Source organism: Sus scrofa, chromosome 12 (genome assembly GCF_000003025.6).
Source record: "Sus scrofa isolate TJ Tabasco breed Duroc chromosome 12, Sscrofa11.1, whole genome shotgun sequence".
Lineage (NCBI taxonomy): Eukaryota > Metazoa > Chordata > Mammalia > Artiodactyla > Suidae > Sus > Sus scrofa.
In genome coordinates, this window is record NC_010454.4 from 35,901,703 (window position 1) to 35,922,581 (window position 20,879).

Consider the following 20,879-nt stretch of genomic DNA (forward strand, 5'->3'; position numbering starts at 1 on the left):
AAATTTACTTAAGTGATGTTTTTCTCATGCTGTAACATGCACATGATGTCCTTTCGTCCCTTTTGAGTCACCTTTTTTCAAGTTGTCGACTTCTCCATTGTGTTATTTCCCCTTACAGATATCAAGTAGTCTGTGAATAGACACCTAAGACGCACTGTGTGTGTGTTGGGGTGGGGGCGGGGGTCCCCTCACCCCACAATTCAGAATCTGTTGATTTTTGTTAAACCTTTCTTTTTTTTTTTTTTTTTTTTTTTTTTTTTTTTCTGCTTTTTAGAGCAGCATATGGAAGTTCCCAGGCTGGGTGTTGAATTGGAGCGACAGCTTCTGGCCTGCGCCACAGCAACGAAGGAGCTGAGCTGTACTCCACAGCTCATGGTAATGCTGGATCTTTAATCCATTGAACAAGGCCAGGAATCAAACCCGCATCTTCATGGATACTAGTCGGATTTGTTTCCGCTGTGCCACAACAGGAACTCCTTAAACCATTCTTAATGTGTCGGTTGCAGAATGATTTTCCAGTTTCATCACTTTTTCCACATTTATCAGTCAGCGTGAATGTATTCATGCATTCACAAATTCTATGGGTTGTAATGTACTACTGTTAAGTTTTTCAGATTATCCCAGTTTGGGCTGATAGAAACCCCATCAGCTTGCCTCCCATGGCATTGTGTCATGATCTGGTTGCTCTTTGACTAATTCCTTATTTCCTGACTCATGCTCATTTTATACCTTGCCCAGCCCTGTCTCATTCATTTTTCTGGGTACTTTGATTCCTTTCAGTGGGGAGAGTGCCATTAGAAGCCCAGATCCAGGCTGTTAGGTATATTTCCTTCCAGAATCTTCCAGTGGTCAGAGCTATGAAATATGTGCATCTATGTATGTACATACATTCTTATACCTGTGAGCATATGCATGCATATATACATGGGAAAGTATAAGAATAGTAAAATGCTGAAAAGAAAGCTAAGAGGGTAGACTAACCCTACTAGGTATTAAAGGACATTTCAAACCTTCTATAATTAAAGCCTGCATCCTGGTCCATGAATAGACGGACCAATAGAAGTCCAAATATAGATCCAACATTAGGGTGCTTTTTAAAGCCTCCAGAAATTGAATAACTGTGGTTTTTTTGTTGATTGAATTTTAATAAGAAATACATGGTGTATGACTTGTTTAAAACTATGTGTAAAAGTAATGGATTTTTTTTTTCTGTAAAACGATAAAGAGTATTATGATAGGAAATAACCTTTTAAAAGTAAAATCAGTCTATAAAAAGTTTTTTCAGAGTTCCCGTCGTGGCTTAGTGGTTAACGAATCCGACTAGGAACCATGAGGTTGCGGGTTTGATCCCTGGCCTTGCCTAGTGGGTTAAGGATCCGGTGTTGCCATGAGCTGTGGTGTAGGTTGCAGACACGGCTCGGATCCTGTGTTGCTGTGGCTGTGGGTTAGGCCGGCAGCTACAGCTCCTATTCACCCCCTAGCCTGGGAACCTCCACATGCCGCGGGAGTGGCCCTAGAAATGGCAAAAAGACAAAAAAAAAAAAGTTTTTTCTTTTACCTTGAAATTAATCTTTAATATCTCATTTAGGTTTGCAATGAGAATTCTCTCTTCAAAAGTCTTTCCCGCTATCTGGTACGCAGAAAGGATCCAGAATTGTGGGGTAGTGTGCTGCTGGAAAGCAATCCTTACAGAAGACCCCTGATCGATCAGGTAAAATTGGCAAATGTGTTTAAGGCTCATCTTTTTAACTGTGAATAAATATACTAGATATATAAGTATACTAGATATATTCAAATGGATCATATTTAATTGTGCGAGATGGCAGTAAAAAAGCAGAGGAAAATAAAAGTTATAATACTAAAATATATGTATATGTATTAACAAAAATGAAATGTATCCTCTCCAAGAAAATACATTCCCAACATCATAGTTAAAAGGAAAATAGCAAATTAAACATTTAATAAAATGTGTAAGAATTGCTGTTATTAATACCTGAAAAGTGACTAAATTGATTGGAAAGACTCAAGATAAAGGAAGAGAAAATACAAATGACTAGTAGGTAGTGTTAATAAATCTCAAAAGTAAACTTAAAACTGCGAAAGAGATGTGGGCTTACAACTATGTAAAAATTGAAAACGTTTTTTAAAACCTTAAAAATGAAGGTTGTTATAATGGTTCTTTAATTGTCCCGGTAGATGTCTAAGTCTTGAAAGAGAATAAATTGAAGAATAGTAACACTTTTTTGTTCCTCTCCTAGGAAACATTTCTAAGGCAAATTCCCAAGAAGATAAATACAAAGCTTCCTAGAAAAAAATATTTATTTATTTATCTTTGCTTTTTAGGGCCGCACCTGTGGCATATGGAGGTTCCCAGGCTAGGGGTTGAATCAGAGCTGTTGCTGCTGGCCTACACTGCAGCCACAGCAACGCCAGGTCCGAGCTGCTTCTGCACCCTACACCACAGCTCACAGCAATGTTGAATCCTTAACCCACTGAGGGAGGCCAGAGGTTGAACCCAAAACCTCGTGGTTCCTAGTTGGATTCTATTCTGCTGTACTACAGTGGGAACTCCCTAGAAAAAATATTTATTACCACATCTGGGAACAATGCAGATAGACAAAAATAGAGAAGTTACTGAGTATATAATGAACGCCATATCTGTATGGTTGAATTATGTGAAACCATAAAAGTGTTAAGTGGTTATTGTGGCTAATAGTTTAATCAGGGAGAAGATAGAAATTATATAATGAGGGTGATTTTTTTCCCCCCTTTTAAAAGAGAGTGGAAGTACATATGTTATGGGTATGTATGGATTTGTATAGAAAGACCTTTAGGTGGTAAATTTAAAGGTATTTTTATTTCATTCATTTTTATCTACCTGTTTCAAGTTTTCTACTGGGAGGCCAGCTTATTCTTACTAGATAATATCATCAAAACCACCTTGACTCTCAATACTCATTCCTTATATATTCTCTGTAGGTTGTACAGACAGCCTTGTCTGAGACTCAGGACCCTGAAGAAGTGTCAGTAACTGTCAAGGCTTTTATGACTGCAGACCTTCCTAATGAACTCATTGAACTGCTGGAGAAAATTGTCCTTGATAACTCTGTCTTCAGTGAACACAGGTATGTTGTGAGAGGGGTCCATCCATTGGCTCTCTATATTCAGTCTTTAATTTTGGCTTGTCAGTTTGGAGAAGGAACAAAAAGACAAAGATTGGAGAATGTTGTTTAAATTCTCACTCTTGTAATAACCTCTTCTCACCCTACCTCCTGAGACAAAAAATTCTGTAGCTGCAGTGTTTATTCTTTATGACTAACGAGCTTTTAAAGCATTTCATTCAAATCTTTTCTCTTAAAGGAATCTGCAAAATCTTCTGATCCTCACTGCAATCAAAGCTGACCGTACCCGTGTTATGGAATATATTAACCGCCTGGATAATTACGATGCCCCAGATATTGCCAATATTGCCATCAGCAATGAGCTGTTTGAAGAAGCATTTGCCATTTTTCGGAAATTTGATGTCAATACTTCAGCAGTGCAGGTAAACCTTCATATTGCCTGAGTTGATTTCCTACAGATAATGCCTGCCTTTGGTTCACTGTATGCATTGTCCTGTGAGGATGGGCATAATTTATTACTGTGGCAGTAGATGAGCAGTAAAATCCATAACTGTGTTGTTGGACTGTAACTCTAATTAAAAATTGATTGCCTAGGTCTTGATTGAACACATTGGAAACTTAGACCGGGCTTATGAGTTTGCTGAACGCTGCAATGAACCTGCAGTCTGGAGTCAGCTTGCAAAAGCCCAGTTGCAGAAAGGAATGGTAAAAGAAGCCATTGATTCTTACATCAAAGCAGATGATCCTTCATCCTACATGGAAGTTGTTCAGGCTGCCAATACTAGTGGTAAGGTTTCACACTTTCACGTGTTTGCCACCTCAGAAAATGTACCTTAGCTAAGCATTAAGTTACATGTCTATTCTGAATTATGTAGGAGTTAGAGACCTCATGGTTGTTTGCCCTCCATCCTAGTGCAGGTAAAGGGAGGCTGTGTTTGTGAAATTAAAAGCTCCATGGGGGTAGTTCCCACTGTGGCACACTGGTTTAAGAATCCGACTGCTATGGCATAGGTTGCAGCTATGGCTCAGCCTCAGTCCTTTGCCCGGGAACTTCCATATGCTGCTAGTGCAGCCACTTAAAAAAAAAAAAACTAAATGGGAAAGTTTAATTTTCTGTTTTAAAGTCTCATAAAATTCTGATCTAGTTCTATGCTTTTAGCTTTAAGAATAAAGGGGATTCAGCTATTCATTTGGTCAGTAATAATACAGAGGTGTAATGGAAGTTACACTATTTTGATGCATTTTACTGTTTACATTTGTTATTCTCTATACCGTTCCCTTGTGAAGGGAATTAGTAGCAATTCTCATTTACTTGAGTGGAAAGATAAATGTTACTGTGTTAGTGTTTGGATTTATATATTTGTTTTTCTATACCTAGGAAACTGGGAAGAGCTGGTGAAGTACTTGCAGATGGCCCGTAAGAAGGCTCGTGAGTCCTATGTGGAGACAGAATTGATATTTGCACTGGCTAAAACAAACCGCCTCGCGGAGTTAGAAGAATTCATCAATGGGCCAAATAACGCTCATATCCAACAAGTGGGTTTCCTGTTCAGATTTTTTTTTTTCTTTTAAAGGAGTGTAAAAATAGTTGAGCAATTTTATTAGCTCAGTAGGATCAACATGTGACAACTGAAGTTTCTAAGGAAAAATACTGTTTATCAGTATTATATTGAGTTGTAACTTTGAAAAAGAGGATTAAGTTTAGGCTTACTGAAAACAGTTTGTATTTTTTTTCAGGTTGGTGACCGTTGTTATGATGAAAAAATGTATGATGCTGCTAAGTTGTTATACAATAATGTTTCCAATTTTGGACGCTTGGCATCTACTCTCGTTCATCTGGGTGAATATCAGGCAGCTGTTGATGGAGCTAGGAAAGCTAACAGTACTCGAACATGGAAAGAGGTAATCTTAACAACAGTTTGAATGAAGAATTAAGATCCTATTTAGGAATGTTCTTTAAACTGATTAATTGTATTAACCAGTCATATCTGCACTTGAGTTCACATAATTCAATTTTTTTACACTGTAGGTCTGCTTCGCGTGTGTAGATGGGAAGGAGTTCCGTCTCGCTCAGATGTGTGGGCTTCACATTGTAGTACATGCAGATGAATTGGAGGAACTTATTAACTACTATCAGGTAATGAATTTGAATCTTTCATATTAATTGAGCTTTTTAAAAATTTATAGTTGGTTTACAATATTGTGCCTGTTTCTGCTATAGAGCAAAGTGACTCAGTCATACCTGTATATATACACACACCTTCTTTTTATATTATTTTCCATCGTGGCCTATCCCAGGAGAGTGGATATACAGTAGGACCTTATTGTCTACTTATTTTAAATGTAATACTTTACTTACTGAGATCTTTTGCCACAGATAATCTCATCTTTAATTGCGTATCTCCCTTTTTTAGGATCGTGGATATTTTGAAGAACTGATAACCATGTTGGAAGCAGCACTGGGACTTGAGCGTGCTCATATGGGGATGTTTACCGAATTAGCTATTCTGTATTCTAAATTTAAGCCACAGAAAATGAGGGAGCACTTGGAGCTGTTTTGGTCCAGAGTGAATATTCCTAAGGTAACCAACCTTTAATTGTAAGGCAGCTCTATAGCTAAAACTAATACTTTAATTTAAAAAAATTTTTTTATTTAATGATTTTTATTTTTTTTTCCATTATAGCTGGTTTACAGTGCTCTGTCAGTTTTCTCCTGTACAGCAAGGTGGCCCAGTCACACTTACACATACATATATATTCCTTTTTCTCACATGAATACTTTAAGTTCTTAAAAAATTTTCTATTAACTAGAATTAGAGACCCATAGCTAAAGCAATTAAATCTTTCTTATGCAGGTGCTAAGAGCTGCAGAACAAGCTCATCTTTGGGCAGAATTGGTATTTTTGTATGACAAGTATGAAGAATATGATAATGCCATAATTACCATGATGAATCATCCGACCGATGCATGGAAAGAAGGGCAGTTCAAAGATATCATTACCAAGGTGTGTACCATTATCAGAAGATAAAGTTTTCAGAAAAAGAAAACTCATGGAAATGACTCTTATGTATGGATTTTTCCTGTCTTAGGTTGCCAATGTGGAACTATACTACAGAGCAATACAGTTCTACTTAGAATTCAAGCCGCTGTTGTTAAATGATTTGCTGATGGTGCTGTCTCCACGGTTGGATCATACTCGTGCAGTCAATTATTTCAGCAAGGTAATTATTTTTAAAACCCCAAAACTTCATAGCAAGGCACTAAGACATACTTGGGTAGCTTTTGCCCATGGGACTTTAGCAATGTGCTGCATTTCTAACAAAGTCATTATTTTAAAGGTTAAACAGCTGCCACTGGTGAAACCGTATTTGCGTTCAGTCCAAAACCACAACAACAAATCTGTGAATGAATCACTGAACAACCTCTTTATTACAGAAGAAGATTATCAGGTAAGTTGTCTTGGTTCTTGTATATATTCTCAAACTCAGGCTATCACTGAGTTGTAAAGTTAGCATGTTCTGCAGTAAAAAAGCCCATATCTCTCTTAGGATTGTATCAAGAGGTGCTTGTGTGCCTTGAATCTAAATTTAGTGAAGTTTTGGAGTTCCCCCTGTGATGCAGTGGGGAAAGAATCTGACGGCAGCAGCTGTGGTTGCTGCTGAGGCACTGGTTCAGGCCCCAGCCCGGCACAGTGGGGTTAAGGATCCAGTGTTGCTGTAGATGTGGCATAGGTTGAAGCTGTGGCTCAGACTCAATCCCTGGCATGAGAACTTCCATAAATAAATAAATTTATTCCACAAATAAATAAATTTAGTGAAGTTTTCAGAATTGATCAATCTGATGTCTCCTAAGTAACTGCCAAGTTTGCACAATTTTGCTTAGCTCTTGTCCAAGTTAATGCTTTTGAAAAATACTATGGTTACTTCATTCCCAAACATCAATCTGTAGATCGAGTTGAAATTGTCTTTAATCTTTTCAACCAGTCCATAAAACTTACATGGTATTAACTATACTTTATTAAATACACTGTTTTCCTTGCCCAATACCATATTAGTAGTTGTCTTTTAGTAAACTTCCCCTTGTGAAGGATTTTGCAAAAATAAAGTTTAAGTTTAAGCTGAATGCCTTTTCTTTGTCTTATAGTCAACATGATTTTCTTATAGAAAGACTCGGGTCCCATCCTCATCTCTGTGACTGAGCATCATGTTGAATTGTATCAGAAGTTTCCCTAGAGCCTAAAAGTCTTACCCTCCAAATTACAAATCCTCCCAGTTTCATTACCATTCAAGTTAGTCCTTGATACTGAAAACTTGGAGAAGAGTGTGCCTTTAGAAGTTTTATAGTACCTTCAAGGACTTTATTATTAAACAGTTAGATTGAAGAATGTTGTTACTTGTTCAGATTACAACTTTGTGGTTTGAGGCTTGCATCTAGGCTGTTGTATTACAATAATGACTCATCGATCAAGTGATGTTATACACATGTATCACAGAAGATATTGATCATGTTATATACAGTCAGTCATATAATATAGCTCATTGATCAAGAATAGTGGAACATAAAATTTAAAATGAAATGCTGATTTGGCATTTGAACGGCTTTGTTTTATTTTTTAAGGCTCTACGAACCTCAATAGATGCTTATGACAACTTTGACAATATCTCGCTTGCTCAGCGTTTGGAAAAACATGAACTCATTGAGTTCAGAAGAATTGCTGCTTATCTCTTCAAAGGCAACAATCGCTGGAAACAGAGTGTGGAGCTGTGCAAGAAAGATAGTCTGTACAAGGTGAATACAGTTGGTGGGGGCGAGGCTCTTAAGCCAAGTACTGGATGATCTATGTTAACCCTAAAGTGGTATATTTTACGAGTGATTAGGGTCTATAAAAGTATTAGTTTTTACGAATATGAAAATTGCCTTTAAGCTCCCATTTGAGGAGATGGTAATTATGTCAGTTTCTTGATTCTTATGTTTATGTCAAACCTCTTTTTTAAAAAAAGGCTGCTTTATCCCATCTTTTCTTTTCCTTTCAGAAAACCCTTAATTTAAATGTTAACTAGTTTTTTTCCCCTCACTGTGTTACTTGGTTTACCAGTTCATTGTATTTGAATTTAATGTTTGACCTTCATCCTTTCCTTTGAATAGGATGCAATGCAGTATGCCTCTGAATCTAAAGATACTGAATTGGCTGAAGAACTCCTACAGTGGTTTTTGCAAGAAGAAAAAAGGGAGTGCTTTGGAGCTTGTCTTTTTACCTGTTACGATCTTCTAAGGCCTGATGTTGTCCTGGAAACTGCATGGAGGCACAATATCATGGATTTTGCCATGCCCTATTTCATCCAGGTCATGAAGGAATACTTGACAAAGGTAATGGCCCCTCTGAGAACATATTATCTCGAGGCTGTGTAAACTCCATGTGCAATGTTTTTTCTCTTAGAATTAATTTAGTTGATCATAAAATATTCCTGTTCTCCACTAATTTTTAATATCTGGTAAGGACATTGAATGGAACTCAAACATAATTTGTCAGAATATTTACCCTCAGAATACCTCAGAATGTAACTCTTGAGGGTAAATAGTATTATTTTTATATTGTACGGGGGTTTTTCTCTTAACATTTGATTAGAAAAAACCTTTTTTTGTCAAAATAGCATCTTCCTCAAATCAGTTCTTATAACTCAGGTGTCCATAATTTAGTACTGTAGATTCCCTTCTATTTGGTTGGTTCTTTTTTTTTTTTGTCTTTTTGCCACTTCTAGGCCCACTCCTGCGGCATGTGGAGGTTCCCAGGCTAGGGGTCGAATGGGAGCTGCAGCCACCGGCCTATGCCAGAGCCACAGCAATGCGGGATCTGAGCCGCGTCTGCGACCCACACCACAGCTCACGGCAACGCCAGATCCTTAACCCACTGAGCAAGGCCAGGGATCGAACCTGCCACCTCATGGTTTCTAGTCGGATTCGTTAACCACTGAGCCATAATGGGAACTCCTGGTTGGTTCTTGACTTTAATCTATATGCCTCTTCCCCCTGGGGAAGCTACATCTATGTTTTTAAAATCCTGTTGATCTTCTCAATATTTTGATAGTTTAACCCCTAATTTAAAAATATTATTGGAAGTTAACTATTAATGACACATTTCCCAAAAGCATTTTAAACAAGCTGTGGGTATAGTCATAAAATTAACTTAATCATCTTCATGTCCGTTTTTGACATTAGGATATTTTTTTACTTGCCCTGAACAGTTACTAGCTTTCATGTTGTAAAACATTTAAAAATGGTCCTAAAGGAGCCATTTTGTCAAAGCCAAACATGCTTATTAAAATCAGAGTTTCACATCTGATCTCTTCAGCATGCCTGAGTAAAAGAGGGGGGAAAGCACTACTAACAACCCCCAGTATAATAGACCATTTCTCTGGGCTACCATCTAAGTAGATATCATTGTGTTATAATTTTTTAAGAATTAACATTTTTGTGTATAAACTGCTTAAAATCCAGTATAAGAGGAAAAACAGTTGCCTTACCTTAGCCATAGATGAGAATAGCTTCTTTTCTTATGCATAATGCCAACTTGAGAGATCTAGCTCTAAGCTGCTTTAACCGGAAGTGCTATAAATTTTACTAGCAATTAAGCTGCTTTCTTTCACACTGACTCTAGCATAAATTCTTCTGCAGTAAGCTCTGGAGTAAAAAAAATTCTAAGTTTTGCTTCCAGTATGCCCTTTATTTTCACTTTTCTCATACCTTTTTTAGTAGTTAGATGTTTCTCCCCTAAACCTTTGTTGCTGATTCTACCTTTTTATGCTCAATATGGAATTTGATTTTTTTCTAAGCTGCACCTTCTGAATTCCTTTGCAGGTTGATGCAATAAAGGAAAAGGTGAAAATTGATTCTTTTCCATCTTTAAGTCTGGAGGACTAAGTCTAAGGAATTTGCATGATTTTTTTTCCTTCCTTTTCTACACTGCTGCTGCTGCTTTTTCCCCCCCAATAAATTTTCACTAAAGCCTCTGCAAGTCCCTTGAAACATAACTATAATAGAGCTGTAGGACATTAGTAGATGTTTGCTACTAATCGGCTAATAGGCTTTAGGAAGGGCAGGAGGCTAATCAGTAGTTGGTTCACAGTCTCTCTTAAATATATTATTAAAAACTGAGCATGTTGAGTTTCCATATTAATTCCAAAGTTTCAGGCAATTTCTCTTCCCTGTCAGGGTATCTGGACCATAATAGGATTTTCTCAGTACTGTAAATAAATTTAAACAGCCTCTGGTTTTATTTTGTGAGCATGCCTGACAGTTGTTGAATTTACATATATATATATCTATATATTTATACACATGCCCTAAAAGGCTTTTTGGGGTTTTTCGGTATTGAAGGACTGTGATCCAGTTTCTGATCTCTTGATTCTTACTAATTTTTTGCTGAAAGTAGATACGAGAGATACTAGCTGCTTCCGAAGAGACTTTCCTCATGTTTCTCCAGGTGTCCAGTTCTTATGGTGCTAGTCCATTTGCAAGAGGAATCAAAACTTTTTTAATCATCAGGGTAGCTTGCTATAATTGTTGATAAGCAATATGGATTGTTTCTGTATAAAATGAAGCAATATTATTAACCTCTACTTTCTATAATAAGGCACATCTCTGAAGCTACAAATTTGTTCTTATTCATCGGTTGGCTTATCCAAGGTCAAATTTAGGCACCTTTTGGTTGCTGCTTCCTTCATTGGCTTGTCTCCATCCCAGTATAAATGAAACAAACGTACAAACTTAAGTCTGGTATCAAATTATGGTGAGAAAAGGGTGGGAAGGTAAAGGACAGTTGAAACGAAATTTAAAAGAATTTGGAGGGGGACAATGCCTTGGAATTAATGTTGAACAAAATTGGAGTCACCATTGGAACTTAGGGCAAACCTGAGTAAAATGCATTGTGTGTGAGGCCCTTCAGCAGCTAGTAAGCAAGGCAGTTAGAAAGCGTGTGTGTGAAAAATAGGTAATTGAACTGCAGTGTTACGCATTGTTTTAAATCAAGCATGTACAACAGTCATTGCAATTACATCATACTACCTTTGAAACTCTTAAAGCATTGCTGTGGGCTGTGTGTGTTTCTTGAGAGCCTGTATAGCAAGTCATCCTCAGATCTCACTTCTTGCTTCAGTACTTTTGCCTTTTTTTCATGCACACATACACCGAAATAACTGACTGCATGTTAACTTTTCCTCTGCAGCATATTGCAGTCTTTGTGGAAAAGCCTTTTACATTATAGTGAATTTTCAGTGGTATAGATGGAACTGAACTCAGTGACATGCTTACCTGTAATTTTTCCTTTTTAAATACAAGGATCAGAAACTTTTGTTACAGCTCTTAACAAAAGCTTGTGTTCATAAAAGCCTTCTCTGCTTTTCTTTTTTGAGCAGTCTAAATTGGGTCAGTGGAAACAATAATTGAATGTTGCTGTGCCAGAGGCTGTCTCATTATATAGAAAAACAAAATTGTTTCTTTGCTTAGCCCAGTGCTACTCCTTCACAGTTGTTATTTTTTGCTTCTTCCCTGTGTCCAACCTGCCTCTGTCTATGCCTGGGCATCGTGACGTTGCTAGTTCTTCGAAGTCTTTAATGTACTTCTGTAATAGGACTTCTGTCTTCAACATCTGACTCAGACATTAATTTCTAACACTATTCACTTAAGATTCTTCTCCTTGAAGTCTGGAAATGTATTATGCAGTGGTGGTTTTTATTGTTGTTTGATTTTTATTCTTTTTAGAAGCTATTAATGTACATTCGTCCATGTATTTTTTTTAATATAACCTCTTTAGCGCATTCTTGGGTATTCTTTAGGTTAGCAAAACCCCATCTGACTGCCCTTGATGCACAGACTGGGCTTTAAATCATATAGCTGTAATAATTTTTAAGTTTGGGTGCCAAACTGTGTTTCTCATGGTATTTATACTCCATAGTAGTTTTAATTTGATATTAGGGTAGTTTGTAACACATGAGCACTTAGGCTATAACATAGAAGAATGGTATACAAAAGCAAACGAACTCATCTTCCTAGGGTAGAAAACCATGTTATCTGAAGGTGTCTAAAATCTTCCTCAGCTTACTGTTCTCACATTTTACTCCCAGACAAATGTAGGATGGATTCGACCCACATTTATGATATTTAATACGAAATAAATATTTATATACATATTAAAAATACCATCCTAACCTTAATGGCCTACGAGAGGATTGAAACACTATTTTGAATAGTTTCAAATAGGAACTGGGGGTTGCTTTAAACTTTTTGGGACCCAGTCCTTAAAGCCTTTTCACTGAAGCCTGCACATCTTTTTTTGTAAGTGATTTTTTTTTTTAACTATTTGCCTTTTTGAAGAGTGTGCAGTGAACATTCATAAAATGTTCTTTCCTGCATTTCGACTCCCCCACCTCACTCAGCACACTTAATTACTACTTTGAAAACCACTAGTGATAGATAACACTGAGATTTGAAGTTTAGTTTTACTTCAAGTTTAGTGATAGTAAATAATAGTCTAAAACACAAATATAGTATAGTTTAAAAGGCAAATGGAAGTTGTATGGTGGTAATTTGCTAATCTCAGTTTCCTAATGTCATTCTCCCCAGTCCTTCACAGAATTCCAGATTCAAGTCATGTTAGCCCTAGAGAAAACTTTGTAGATTATCTCATTCAACTGACTCACTATACAGACAGGGAAATTTGTGGGTCCGTGTAATGGTTTGGCAAGGTTACACAACTAGTTAGGGGAAGAATCTATATATTCCAGCTCTTTCACTAATATATGTGAACTTCTGTACAGTATTCTGTCTGATACTTCCACTTTTATTTAGAGAAGCTAGCATATAATAGCCATTTGCTTCTTTGGCTTAATTAAAAGCAAGAAATTTCTTTCTCAGAGAAGTTGGGGAAAAATCAGGCATTCCTAGTTAACTTCTTAGAAAATAGAGCATTAACACATGCAGCCTGTCTTTAAATAAAAAGATCAAATATGGAGCCACTTGAGCCTTAAACTGTAGTTATCAATATTGGCAGAAGCTGTGTATAGTTGGCAAAAGCTATCTTAATCTGCACAAGTACTTGTCCAGTCACTAGACTCATTTCACTTTTTTGAATACCATTTCCTTTGAGGAGGGAAGTCTTGCCAGCTCATGAGTTCATTATTACTATCTTGAATAGGGTTTAAACTTCATTGGAGAAAGTGGTTCCTTCTTGTTATCTCCCTCCCTCAGGCTGGCTGCACCTGGCATGCCCAGTTTTAGCCTGGCGTGAGCTTCTGTGGCATTTATAAATCCCTCCTTCCTGAGGGTTTATAATGACAGTGCTAAAAATCACCTTGACTGAAGTGTGAACATTGCCATTGAATTTGAGGGGACATGAGAATGTTCTTCCTAGTCTGTTTTATTTTTGACAAAATTTAACACACTAAGGCTTTTCCACTTTCTGCCATAAACCTAGGTTGATAATACTTTTGAGGTACTAATTACCATTGTCTTATTTTTCTCCAGGTGGATAAATTAGACGCTTCAGAATCACTGAGGAAAGAAGAAGAACAAGCTACAGAGACACAACCTATTGTTTACGGTAATCTCTTCCTCTCTTTAACCTCATAGCAATAATAGTGGACAATTCATTCTGATTCTACCTCAAAATAGAAATACGTAAGCCCTCAAGTGCCAAAGCCTCACTGAGTTAAGGCATAATTCTCTCTACTGTCATTTTTTTCTGAAAACAGTCTTAAAGCAGGCATGGACATTCGTCACTAAGATAATCTTAAATGGAAAAATAATCTCGAAAAAGTCATTTGAGATTATAACCTAAATTTTCCTATTGCTTAGTCACTGATTGCTTATTTGTGAATTACTGAGAAAGAAGTATTGATGCACTCATTTTTCACAAGTACAAAAGGTGAGGGAATATGCCAAGGCCATCTTAAGTGAGCGTTATAGAAATAGTGCATCTTCTCTTTAAATTATGACCAGGACAGTGAAGTGAACTGGGTAGAGTTACCATCTGAGAACTTTGCAGGTTGAAAGGATCTCCAGACTCTCAGTGAATATTTAGGGCAGTTTAATTTCTTACATGTGCCTTTCTGAAGAACTTCCCCTTTCTCTTTCACTCTTGGTGAACAGATTGATTTGAGCAATGAAGAGAAAGGGTAGGTTATCACTCTTTAACTAGGTAGTGTAGGGAGGAGGGTATAAGATCATGGCTATTCTATCCCAACCTGCTGGAGGAAATGATAGTATACAAATCTATTAGGACGTTATCTCCTTTTTCCTACAGATGAAAAGGACTTTGTGAATTTAGATAGAGGGTAGTTTTGATAAAGCTGGAGAACATAAAGTCGATTCTAAGAGATGGGAGCAAGATGTTTGACATTGGAGATAGGAAACAATATAGAAATGAATAGGGAGGGTGTAATAATTTGGGGGTAGACTTACTGAATTTGGCTTACTTTCAGGGCGTTTAAATGGATAGTCCTTGTAGGCAGTTGAAAGTGGGGTTGGGATTTTTTTTTTTTTTTTTTTTTTTTTTTGTCTTTTTTGCTATTTCTTGGGCCGCTCCTGCGGCATATGGAGGTTCCCAGGCTAGGGGTCGAATTGGAGCTGTAGCCACTGGCCTACGCCAGAGCCACACCAACTCGGGATCCAAGCCGAGTCTGCGACCTACGCCACAGCTCATGGCCACGCCGGATCGTTAACCCACTGAGCAAGGGCAGGGACCGAACCCGCAACCTCATGGTTCCTAGTCGGATTCGTTAACCACTGCGCCACGACGGGAACTCCGGGATTTTAAGATAGATGTCAATGTCAAGGTTAGAAGTGATTTTTTTTTTATTTTTTTATTTTTTTTTTTAAATAAACTGCTGTTCCTAAAAGTTTACTCACTGAAGATGGTTTCTGTTGTTGTTCACAAAAAGAGATATGAGGTCACTTGTAGGAGAAATTTACACCTCTCTAGATTTACATTCTAGTGGGAGGTGAAGGGTACTTTTGCAGGGGTTGGCGGGGAGAGATGTTAGATGTTTAACTATGTAAACTTGAGACTTCATGAGAGCGGTAACTTAGTATTCAGAAGAGGTCGTATGCTCTAATGTATTTCATACCTAATGCATATTTGAATGTCTCTGCTTTTTTTAGTACTGAGTACTCTACTAGAAATGTACATTAGGTTTTGTTACCATTTAGACATGTCTAAGTCAGAAATTTAAATCTAACTTTAAAAGTTCAGTTGTGTTAAAAACACACCAATTTAAAATTTGTTTTCTTGGAGTTCCCATGATGAGTCAATGGGTCAAGAACCTGACACTGTCTGTGAGGATGTGGGTTTGAGCCCTGGCCTTGATCAGTGGGTTAAGGGTCTGGCTTGCCTCGAGCTGTGATGTAGGTCACAGATGCAGCTCATATCCGGCATTGCTGTGGCTGTGGCTGTGGCGTAGGCCAGCAGTTGCAGCTCTGATTTGATCCCTAGCCCGGGAATTTCCACATGCTTCAGATGCAGCCCTAAAAAGAAAAAAAAAAAAAAACCAAAAATAAAAATTGTTTACCTGTGTTATTTATATTGTCACCAAATGTGCAAACACCATATGGTGATAGACTCATTGCTAGATGTCTTGCCTAATAAGCATGTTGAGCGTGCATGTGCATATTGCTTTAAACATGTATGAAGTAACAATTACCGTTCAAGTTCTGGCTCTCAGCCCTGCACCGTTTCTGTTGGCTTTTTAGGTGGGACCTTTCTTAGGGTGGCCGTCATGCTGAAACAGAGACAGTTAAAAGTGCCTCTACAAAATTCATTCTAAGTTGTGATTGAGGGAAATTGGGGTATGATCGTCCTACAATGCTAATAATTTCTCCCGCCTCCTTGCCCCCTACCCCCGCTCCTTTTTGTTTTCTTCTTTAGGTCAGCCCCAGTTGATGCTGACAGCAGGACCCAGTGTTGCAGTCCCTCCCCAGGCACCTTTTGGTTATGGTTATACTGCACCACCCTATGGGCAGCCACAGCCTGGCTTTGGGTACAGCATGTGAGACGGGAAGCTGATCCTGTAGTCGCCTATTTTCAAACCGAAACATCGTCTCTACCCGCTTCTCAGTTTCTAATAGGGGAAAACAGGCACATGTTCTTGTAACCTTTATTTCATGAAGGACTACTTTTCGTTTCTAACTGTAAAACTTGGATCACCTATGTTAAAAGCTTATTTCACATTCCGTATCATTTTAGAATTTATTTTCAAAGGGGAATAGTTTCAGTGTTTTATTCACTTGGGTTTTTTTTCTCCCCCCTCATTCTTTGAAGAACTGCTTAATATTCAATCTGTTGTGAAGAACCTGATTTGCACTCTGTAGTGTTAAAGGAAAAAAAAAAAACAAAAAAAAAAACTCTAATACTGAATCTCTTAAATTTAGTGTATGTAAACAGCTTACAATATGTATTGTCTAAATGCATTTAGATCTCTTTTATTCAAAGAAAAGCTAAAGCAAAAATATTGGTATGTGACCATGCAAGACTGTCAATGCCAACAAAGACAACACTAATCAGCATATCCTCTGTTGGATTGCAGTGCTCCCAAATTATTTGAAAAATGCATTGCAGACAATTTGCCTGACTTTTAAATGAGCATAAAAGGCCCTCTAACCTATGCAGGTTTCCTCATTACGCATATAGAAAATGCTAGTGTGTTTTTGCTCACTTCATATGTAACAGGTGCCCTTTTGTTGTGCTGTATCCTGTGCTTTTTCTGTGGGACCATTCCATTCAGGAACAAAGAGCACCATGATTCCAATCTGTGTGTATTTACTAACCCTTCCCTGAGGTTTGTGTATGTTGGATATTGTGGTGTTTTAGATCACTGAGTGTACAGAAGAAAGAATTCAAAATATTGCTGTTCTTCAGTTTTGTTTGTGGAATTTGAAATTACTCAAATTTAAAATAAATTACTGAACTGTGGAAATAACATGTAGAATTGCAGTTTTACTTAAATATCTCTCAAACTTAAACCAAGAGAACTGTCATTTTGAAGTTTCATATTAGATACTGAGATAGCACAGGGAGGCATGAGAACAGAGGTAGAATGAGGTTTGGGACATTTGAAAACACAGCATTACATTATGTGTGTTCCAGTAGTTAATAAGGTACATGCAGTCGTCTAAAGGACCAGTCAATGCGAAAGTGGGCTACACTTCGGCTGTCTCCATCATTTTAACCAAGTGGCATTTTAGCTTTGTATCTAAGCATTTTTTTTTTCTTTTTTGTCTTTTTAGGGCTGTACCCTCAGCATATAGAAGTTCCCTGGCTCGGGGTCGAATTGGAGCTGTAGCTGCCTATGCCACAGCCACAGCGACTTGGGATCTAGAGCTGCGTCTGTGACCTACACCACAGCTCATGGCAATGCCGCATCCTTAACCCACCTAATAAGCAAGACTGGGGATCAAACCTGCGTCCTCATGGATACAGTCGGTGTGTTACTACTGAGCCATGATGGGAACTCCTAAGCATTTCATTTAAATGAAGAGATCGTGGGTGTTGTTAAATTGCATTAACTTGAAAGAAGAGTATATAAACATGGAGTAACTTGCTGTTCTTCACCATGAGTTCTAAGGGTCCCCAAATTATGGGTATTTTAAATTATTTTTTTTCAACCCGTGTTTGAATCCAAGTTTGTTTGTTTGTTTGTTTGTTTTTGCTTGTGGCTGAGAATGTTAAAGTTCATTTCACTGTTAATCAAGAATAGGGGAGTTCCCGTCGTGGCGCAGTGGTTAACGAATCCGACTAGGAACCATGAGGTTGCGGGTTCGGTCCCTGCCCTTGCTCAGTGGGTTAAGGATCCGGCGTTGCCGTGAGCTGTGGTGTAGGTCGCAGACTCGGCTCGGATCCCGCGTTGCTGTGGCTCTGGCGTAGGCCGGTGGCTATAGCTCCGATTGGACCTCTAGCCTGGGAACTTCCATATGCCAAGGGAGCGGCCCAAGAAATAGCAAAAAGCCAAAAAAAAAAAAAAGAGGAGCCCCCACCTAGCCTTCTGTTGCACTACAACTCTAAATCAAGCCACTGACCATAAACTCCATAGAAGGATTTTTTTTCAAAACAGGACTCCTGTTCCTCCAAGTTTAATCCCATTCCCCCTTTCCCTAATAGAAATAAAATACTTTAGTAAAGGTTTTCTTATAGCAAAAGGTCTTGTTTTAGTTTGGTGCTATGTCTGTGATACTGAGTTGCCACTTAAACTATCCACAAAGTGCTGTAGTAGAAAGACAAACTACCTCGGTGTATGGCTTAGGTTCGAAATTGGGGGCAAGCTGTTGTTCCCACTGTAGCACAGTGGGTTAAGAATCTGACTGCAGTGGCTCAGGTTGCTGTGAAGGCACGAGTTTGATCCCTGGACCAGTGCAGTGAGTTAAAGGATCTGGTGTTGCTACAGCTGGGTTGTAGGTTGCAGCTGCGGCTCAGATTCAGTCCCTGGCCTGGGAACTTCCATATGCTGCAGATGCAGCCCAAAGAAAAAAAACTCGAGGGCAGGTGAACTGAACTTGTTCCCTCGTGTATATGTTAACACTGTGAGTACCTTTCAGAATCATTTGGAGTATGTTTCAGTCGCAAAATACTAGCTCAATATTGGGCAATGGTGTTGTACAATGAGAGACTGAATGAAGTAATAAACTAATTTAAGGAATCTTCCCTAACCTTGCTCTGAATAGGACAGTGGTCAGTGTGGTCTGGGAGAATGAACTAATCAAGACAGATGACTAAGACCTAAGAGTTCTTACCACTTTCCTAAGGTAACTAAAACAGGAGGAAAGAAGGGAAAAAGAGATGAATGGGATGCTTTTCAGGAGATAAACCTGCTTTCAATGAGCTTCCTCCCTCATATCCAAATAGATACTATACAAAAAATTGTATAATGTCAATTATATAGGTTCACAATCATTTCAACATAGACAGTAGCAAGAGACTGATGATCTTCAAGTAGCACTGCTTGAATTTTCTGTAAATTGATTTAGTTGTACAAACATTCTCTAGTGATTCTCAAACTTTTTCTTAGAGTCTTTTTATACTCAAATTACTGAAAATCCCAAAGAACTCTAGTTTGTGGGGTTGCATGTATTAATATTTACTGTATTAGGAGTTCCCATCATGGCTCAGTGGTTAACAAATCTAACTAGAATCCATGAGGATGCAGATTTGATCCCTGGTTTTGCTCATTGGGTTAAAGATCTGGCATTGCTGTGAGCTGTGGTGTACGTCACAGATGTGGCTCGGATCTGGTGTTCCTGTGGCTGTGCAGTAGGCTGGCAGCTACAGCTCTGATTTGACCCCTAGCCTGGGAACCTCCGTATGCCACGGAATGTGGCCCTAAAACAACAAAAAACCCACCAAAAACAAAACTACTGTATTAAGTAGTTAAAACGACTTTTTAAAACTATTAATCCTTTTAAATATAAATATGGCAGTAATAAGCTCATTGCATGTTAACATGAGCAATTATGAATTAACCATATTTCCCAAAGCAAGAGAAGGGTGGCATTGTACTATTTTTGGTGGTGGTGGTGCCTGTGGCATGTGGAAGTTCCTGGACCAGAGACTGAACCTGAGCCACAGCAGCAACCCAAGCCCCTGCAATGACAACACTAGGTCCTTAACCCTGGCACTGTGCTAGGCCACAAGAGAACTCCTGGCATTGTACTAGTTTTTACAAGTCTTTTTAAAGTTCTCTAAACAGAAGACTGCTGGACTTTCATATCTGCTTCTGCATTTGATCTGTTATGTTTTGAAGTATATGAAGAAAAATCTGGCCTCAGGCAGAAAGGTAATTAGGAAAGGAAGGAATTTTGGAGTTTGGGGTTTTTTTTGGCTGCAACATACAGCAGCTTAATGTGGGACCTCAGTTCCCAGACCAGGGATTGAACCCAGGCTACAGCAGTAAAAGTGCCAATTCCTCACCACTAGACCACCAGGGAACTCTCGAAGAAAGAATATTTTAATAGCCTTTCCAGATATTTATGGTTAGTTGACATAAGACTTCTGAAACCATAAAAATGACGAAAGCAGCTAGTTCATCTCAAGACTTACCAACACAAATCTTTTTAAAGTTAATAGTCATACTAAAGTGTGCACCAGAAGTGTTTGGTATCATATAGACAAGACAAATAGTCAAGGGCCAGACTTACTATTTTTACTGCTTCATCAAGGATGTTCGGTGAAACTTTTTTTTTTTTTTTTTTGGTCTTTTTTGCCTTTTCTATGGCCACTCCTGTGGCATACAGAGGTTCCCAGGCTAGGGGTCCAATTGGAGCTGTAGCCGCTGGCCTAGACCAGAGCCACAGCAGCTTGAGATCCGAGCCAAGTCCGCAACCTTCGCCACAGCTCATGGCAATGCCAGATCCTTAACCCACTGAGCGAGGCCAGGGATCGAACCTGCAACCTCATGGTTCCTAGTCGGATTCGTTAACCACTGAGCCACGACAGGAACTCCAAGTGAAACTTTTTTTTAAATGTAACTATAGGGCAGGGAAAACTACAGTGACTACTTGTACAGGTAGGTGCCCCTGCTTTGATTTGTGAAAGGTGCCAGCAGTTTTATCCACCATTGCATTTTTATCATCACTGCAAAAGTCAAAACAGTAGAAAAGGAAAATTATGTCTTAGTATTATGAAAATAGTTTTGACTACCCCTCCCCCTGAAAGTATCCTATTTAGAGATCCTGTGGGCTCTGCAGAGTATACTTTGAAAACCATTAAGATTATGAAT

The 20,879-nt window shown here is 38.4% G+C and overlaps 1 protein-coding gene across 4 annotated transcripts in view; it reads left to right on the forward strand.

Annotated features, from left to right (window-relative positions):
- The window catches only part of CLTC (clathrin heavy chain), a 77,135-nt gene that overhangs the window by 52,809 nt on the left and 3,447 nt on the right, over window positions 1-20,879 (forward strand). Inside the window, exons 18-33 of one of the 4 annotated variants that reach the window (XM_021066047.1) lie at window positions 1,589-1,711; window positions 2,980-3,125; window positions 3,361-3,544; window positions 3,717-3,909; window positions 4,501-4,658; window positions 4,860-5,024; window positions 5,152-5,259; window positions 5,537-5,704; window positions 5,978-6,127; window positions 6,213-6,344; window positions 6,462-6,572; window positions 7,741-7,911; window positions 8,269-8,490; window positions 9,979-9,999; window positions 13,642-13,717; window positions 16,040-16,559. In XM_021066047.1, coding sequence (XP_020921706.1) covers window positions 1,589-1,711; window positions 2,980-3,125; window positions 3,361-3,544; window positions 3,717-3,909; window positions 4,501-4,658; window positions 4,860-5,024; window positions 5,152-5,259; window positions 5,537-5,704; window positions 5,978-6,127; window positions 6,213-6,344; window positions 6,462-6,572; window positions 7,741-7,911; window positions 8,269-8,490; window positions 9,979-9,999; window positions 13,642-13,717; window positions 16,040-16,164 — 2,253 coding nt within the window. In that variant the 3' untranslated portion in view covers window positions 16,165-16,559. 4 annotated transcript variants of the gene reach the window in all.